The sequence below is a fragment of the Marmota marmota genome, unplaced genomic scaffold, assembly GCF_001458135.2.
Source record: "Marmota marmota marmota unplaced genomic scaffold, marMar, whole genome shotgun sequence".
NCBI lineage: Eukaryota > Metazoa > Chordata > Mammalia > Rodentia > Sciuridae > Marmota > Marmota marmota.
Genome location: NW_025999842.1, coordinates 66,059,971 through 66,066,521, shown reverse-complemented (window position 1 = coordinate 66,066,521; position 6,551 = coordinate 66,059,971). Strand labels below are relative to the sequence as shown.

At 41.7% G+C, this 6,551-nt stretch overlaps 1 protein-coding gene across 6 annotated transcripts in view; it reads right to left on the bottom strand.

Moving 5' to 3' along the window:
• Nucleotides 1-6,551, bottom strand: part of Esr1 (estrogen receptor 1) — a 381,784-nt gene that overhangs the window by 241,935 nt on the left and 133,298 nt on the right. Inside the window, exon 1 of one of the 6 annotated variants that reach the window (XM_048799979.1) lies at nt 2,615-2,669. The exons of the other annotated variants lie outside the window; for them this stretch is intronic. Coding sequence (XP_048655936.1) covers nt 2,615-2,634 — 20 coding nt within the window. The 5' untranslated portion in view covers nt 2,635-2,669. Of the gene's footprint in view, nt 1-2,614; nt 2,670-6,551 lie in introns of those variants that run through there. 6 annotated transcript variants of the gene reach the window in all.

The following is a 6,551-nucleotide window of genomic DNA, read 5'->3' as shown; positions in this document are numbered from 1 at the left end:
GGGGGGGGGGGTCTGGCTTGTTTTGTTTAGAATAATGTCCTGAGGTCATTGTGGATAATTCTGCCATAAACATGGATGTACAAGTATATCTTCAAGACCCAGCTTTTCTATTCTTTTAAATTTATGCCAAGAAGCAGCATTCTTGGACCACCTGATATTCTGTTTACTATTTTGAGGATCCATCATACCGTTTTCCATAGTGGTTGCACCCTTTTCTATTCCCTCCATGGCACAAGGGCTCTTACTTCTACATGTCCTTGTCAACACTTGCTATTTTGCCCATCTGTCTTACAGTGGCCATCCTAGTGAGTATGAGAGGAATGCTGCGATTTTTTACATCACCTTCAGCATTGTGTTCCTTCCCTGCCCGCCACTCCACAGACTTGAAATATCTCAGCCTTTCTCTGGACTCTCTGACAGGTTTTTTGGTACTTCTCTTCTGCTATTAGCTACATTAATCCTTCCTGTGATTTATTTTCAACTTTTACATTGTTGTGTAACCATCTTCAGAAATGCTCCTGTAGCTGTCTGCAAAGTTCCTTGTGTCTAATTCATCTTTGTAATGCCAAGTGCTTAGAGCATAGTGTCTCATCCAAAAGAGAGACTGAATAAATATTGATCACAAATAATTAATCCATAACTGGACCAATGATGTGATCATTTTCACAATATAAATGGAGTAATCAACGTTGGTCTTTAAGGTTTTGGTAAAAATTTTAATAGCAAAAGCCCATTTGCTATTAAAAAATTGTAATAGCAAGAGTTATAAAAGTAGTATAGATGTTTACTGTAAGCAAAATGTCATTCATTATACACTTTAACTTTTAAATGATTCTGGATTATTGAATATTGACTGCAAACAGAAGGCATAAAAGCAGAAGGCATATAAAGAAGAAGGGGGGAAGTAGACAGACCATACTTACTTTCCGTAAAGCAACTTTTTAGCCAGAAATCCATGATACAATATTGTCATAATATGACAATATTATATGCTGTATGAAAACACCCAAAACATCATGAAAAAGAGAATCAACCAGATCACCCTAAAAGTCAGGTGAGACCTTCCCACAGGTTTGCAGAGCCCTGTGGCACATTGCAGTTGTATTCAAGTTTTCTTGAGCATCCATTGGGCCAGGCTAATTGGGCACAACTGTCTCTAGACAGCTGTATCTTCTGAATGCAGAACTCAGCCTGATAATCTTCAGTGGAAAGGAACAAAGTGGGATGTGTCCATGTCTGGGCTCAGACCTGGCCGTATGGGTGGATCAGCACCAACCTGCAATTATCTGAGTACCTCTAGTTAGACCAACCCCAGCAGATGGGCTTAGACATGAGTCCCAGTCTCATCTCATCTCTTCTTGCTGCTCTCTACTTAATAATACATAGTAATACATAGATACAGCCCTGAAGCATACAAGTGACCAAGGAACAAAGAAAAGGCAGAGGAACAGGGGCCAGAAGCATGAGAGACAATGCTTAAAAAAGAAAAAAAGCAGCAACACATTTACCTATGGAAATTGGAAACTCAACTGCCTTGACTTAGTTCACTTTTCATTTTATCAACTAATTACTAAATATTTCCAAAGGGATGCCTCACTGATATTACATGTGCAACATACTCAACATAATTAAAAGATGTATCTGAAGGCATTCATAAAGGTGGATCTATATGAGTGGACCCACTTGGACCAAGTATAAACACAGCATGATAAAAAAATATTAACCAAGAAAATTTTTATTAATCAAAGGAAAATTTTAAAGCTCAGTATAATGAAATACTGTTGTTTGTCTAACCACATATAATGGTACCAGCTATCCAAAAGCATTATTCTCTTTGAGTAACCAAGCATTTTTTAAAAGTTTGAAAGCCTTGGTTTCTAGAGGAAATATTTTTACAAAGCTAAATTAAAAGAACCAACAGATGTCCACTTCCTAGAAATATGGTTTAATTAACTGCTAGTGGAATAACTTCATAATTCTCCCTTACCAGATCAAGTACCCAAAGCTATGCACACTCAATATTCCCCAGAATCTTCCTTCATGGCAATTACCACAAAATACAGTCCTATATTTGGGTATTATTAATAAGTGTATTTTCCCCTTCACCAATAAACTCATTTGCTCCCAATTTTAACTGACACACAGTAGGTCCTTAATAAATATTTGCTAAATGCAGCTCCTACATCTTATCCCACCACCACATTTAGTCAATTATTTCTTCAAAACACTCTGCCTATCCTTCTCTCCATTCCTTGTTCTTATCATTCATATCTGAGTAATCAGTAATGCTCCGAGTTTGAATTAATTGTCCTCCTCCCCGTTTTCCTCAAAGTCACCCTGATAGCACTGCTTAAAAAATTCTCCCTATAATTTTAGGGGAGTTATAAACCTGAAAAACACAAGTTTTAAAAAATATTGTCAACACATTAGGGATTAAGCCCAAATTCTTGAATTCCCTGCACCAGGCAATATTGTTCTCTTTGTATTTTGCCTAAGCAAGATGTAACCAAATCCACCCTTAGGAAATTGCTCATACTATGTTCCCCTCATATTTCCTGCTTCCCGTCACCTATATGCATCTCATCCCTCCTAGAAAACTAAGCTCTATACTCATGGATGATCCACATCATCCATGAGTATTCCGGTTCACACTAGTTCAAGTTTGAATTCTTATACAATTTAACATTGCCCCCTCATCCCTACACACCTAGTTGGACATGGACTTGGACCTCTGGCAACTATTCCACTTACTGTGCAGTATTTTCTGCCTCCACAGGGCTCCTTAGGCAGTGTTCCTCAAGGTTCTTCTACCCTTGGCCCTCTGCCATTCTCAGTTGATATTTACTCTCTGTGGGATCTCAGAAACATGTGTGGTCACATGCAACTGCCATCTCACACCCCCTCCTGGACTTTGGACCATATGCTAATTATCTCCTCTATGCTCTGCAGCTTCCCTTGAATGAACCAAAGAAACCTCAAGCTCAGAGGTAAATAGGAAGCCTACATCCTGGGAACAAATCTTTACTCCTCACACTTCAGATAGAGCCCTAATATCCAGAGTATACAAAGAACTCAAAAAATTAGACAATAAGATAACAAATAACCCAATCAACAAATGGGCCAAGGACCTGAACAGACACTTCTCAGAGGAGGACATACAATCAATCAACAAGTACATGAAAAAATGCTCACCATCTCTAGCAGTCAGAGAAATGCAAATCAAAACCACCCTAAGATACCATCTCACTCCAGTAAGATTGGCAGCCATTATGAAGTCAAACAACAACAAGTGCTGGCGAGGATGTGGGGAAAAGGGTACACTTGTACATTGCTGGTGGGACTGCAAATTGGTGCAGCCAATTTGGAAAGCAGTATGGAGATTTCTTGGAAAGCTGGGAATGGAGCCACCATTTGACCCAGCTATTCCCCTTCTCGGTCTATTCCCTAAAGACCTAAAAAGAGCATGCTACAGGGACACTGCTACATCGATGTTCATAGCAGCACAATTCACAATAGCAAGACTGTGGAACCAACCTAGATGCCCTTCAATAGACGAATGGATAAAAAAAATGTGGCATTTATACACAATGGAGTATTACTCTGCATTAAAAAATGACAAAATCATAGAATTTGCAGGGAAATGGATGGCATTAGAGCAGATTATGCTAAGTGAAGCTAGCCAATCCCTAAAAAACAAATGCCAAATGTCTTCTTTGATATAAGGAGAGTAACTAAGAACAGAGTAGGGACGAAGAGCATGAGAAGAAGATTAACATTAAACAGGGATGAGAGGTGGGAGGGAAAGGGAGAGAGAAGGGAAATTGCATGGAAATGGAAGGAGACCCTCAGAGTTATACAAAAGTAGATACAAGAGGAAGTGAGGGGAAAGGGAAAAATAATACAAGGGGGAGAAATGAATGACAGTAGAGGGGGTAGAGAGAGAAGAGGGGAGGGGAGGGGAGGGGAGGGGGGATAGTAGAGGATAGGAAAGGCAGCAGAATACAACAGACACTAGTATGGCAATATGTAAATCAATGGATGTGTAACTGATGTGATTCTGCAATTTGTATATGGGGTAAAAATGGGAGTTCATAACCCACTTGAATCAAAGTGTGAAATATGATATATCAAGAACTATGTAATGTTTTGAACAACCAACAATAAAAAAATTAAAAAAAAGAAACCTCAAGCTCAATGCATGCAAGACTGTTTCCCAGAGAGCCTACTCCTAGGATCCACTGATGCATTCAAGCCTGTGCTCCTGCCTGGAACACCTGTTCCCCACACCTGAATAACCCTTATTCATCCTCCTGTCTCAGCTCAAACAAGGTCCTCCATAGCTTTGCCAATGCATCAGCCTAGTTTATATAAGACCTGGAGTCATCCAATTACAGCAGAAGTCTTTGCACTCCCCACTCCAAACGCTTGGCAGGTCCCCACCCTCCAAGAAGAAAACTCAAAAGTTCTTTTGGTGCCCTGGGAGGCCCAACACAGTGTGACGCTGCCTGTTATTCATTGCACCCCTGCCCTTGCTCCCCAGTTTCAGTTGCCACCTCGGCTGCTGCTGGACAGTCACACCATGTGCTCCCCGTCCCACGCCCTCCCCATGCCCAGCTCCTCCTGGTCTTGCTTCTTCCCTCGATGCAGCTTTGCTTCCTTTCCCAGCACCACTTTCCTGGTCAGTTTAGATTAGGCTCCTTCTTACTTTCTCTGCTCTGCACTGGTTGGTTTGTTGTCTTTACAACACCTAACACCACCCAACATCCAACCTGCCATGTGAGGTGTCTCCCAAAGTTTCTGTTAATGCAGGAATGTTGGGAGGTGAACTGATTAGATTATGAGAGCTGTAACCTACTCATGCCATCTTAACTGGAATGGACTGATGGGTGGTAACTGTAGCAGGTGGGCGTGCCTGGAGGAGGCCAGTCACCGGGAGCATGCCCTGAAACGGTACATCTTTTTGCAGCCCATTGCCCTTCCTCTATCTCCTGACCCCGTACGTGGAGCCATGCACCTCCATCATGCCCTCCCACCAGGATGTACTGCCTCATCTTGGGGCCAGCTCAGCAGACTCAGAAAACCATGAACTAAACCTCTGAAACTGTGGGCTCAAAACACACTTTTCCTTCTCTACATCATTCTTGTCAGGTATCTTGGTCACAGCAACAGAAAAGTTAACTAACATACCTGCTCCAAATATGTTTATTTCATTGTGTATCTTCTTCCCAGAAGGGTACGCTTGATTCCACCAGCACCTTGAAAACAGCCCAGCACAGAAACAGTTGTTGGATGAAAAAGTCCCTAAATAAATGAGAGCTGCAGTGAATCCACACTTTGCTGTCTTCTGCTTACTTATGTATCTTATCCTATGAGCCATTACCTCCACCATGGCGGGCACTGTGGCCACATTACTTGCCAGGGTCTGCCAGCTCCTCCTTACTGCCTGATACTAAGTTACTAATTTGCCATGTGAATGACTGCAAGTTACTAATTTGCCATGCGAATGAGTGGAGGGTCATGGTGAGTCTTCTCCCACTCCTCCCCACTCCACACCTTCCATGCCCCCACATTACACATCTGTCCTATACACTAGAGCAAGAACGAGGGGCTCTACCTTGAAATAGTGGACCCCTGTTCAAAATCCTTCCTGTGTCCTTATCATCTCTGCAAGACTTCTTAACCTTCTTTGGCTCAGGGAGTCCAGGAGAACCCTCTTATTTACAGACACACAGGTTTCACTTATAATCGTAGGGTGTTCACAGGCCTCCTGAAGACCATGAATGTCTTCCCAAGAAGATTTCAGCCGAAAATCCGCTGGTCCATGGGATACACACAGGTTCTTTAGCACCAGCCCATTATGACCTGGCAACTCTGTCTCTCCAGCCCTACCTGTCCTGCAGGGATTAATTTTATGCATTATGCTTCCCAAACCAAGCTACTACAGCTCTGACCTTCGCCCACACAGTTTCCTATTTTGGTCAAAAGGCAAAAAAGCTCTTGAGTAAAAAATCCCTCCTGCTCAGATATCAGCCACTGCCTCTCTCCAACAGAATGAACCTGTGCTGACCGAATATCAAATATATGCTTCATCATCATCTAATTGTAAATCTCCAGGAAGGAGACCCTACTATATTCATGGCTGTTTCCCAGTTTCCAACACCATATGATGAATAGCAAGAATTGGATAGGTGGTTGTGGGAATGAGTAAAATTCTATGTTCAATTATTTTGTGTCTTGCTTTCCAGCAGGGGGCTTCAAGCTTTCCAAGAATACAGATGCTGTATTATAAGTATTTATATCACCCCCAATTTGTATCCCCTGCATTTCTTTACACATGGAAAGTAACTGATAAATGCTTACTGAATAAGTCAATCAATAGACTTAAGAATAACCTGCAAGGGGCATAGCAGAGTGTGTTTCTCTAACAGAATGATGGATAGAGGGAATGAGAAAACAATTATTAATGCCCGTTTGTGGAGCAACAAGTCCATCTAAATATGGTTTCTCGGGCAGCTGTCTCTGCTCTAAATATCCACATGAATGGGCATAAG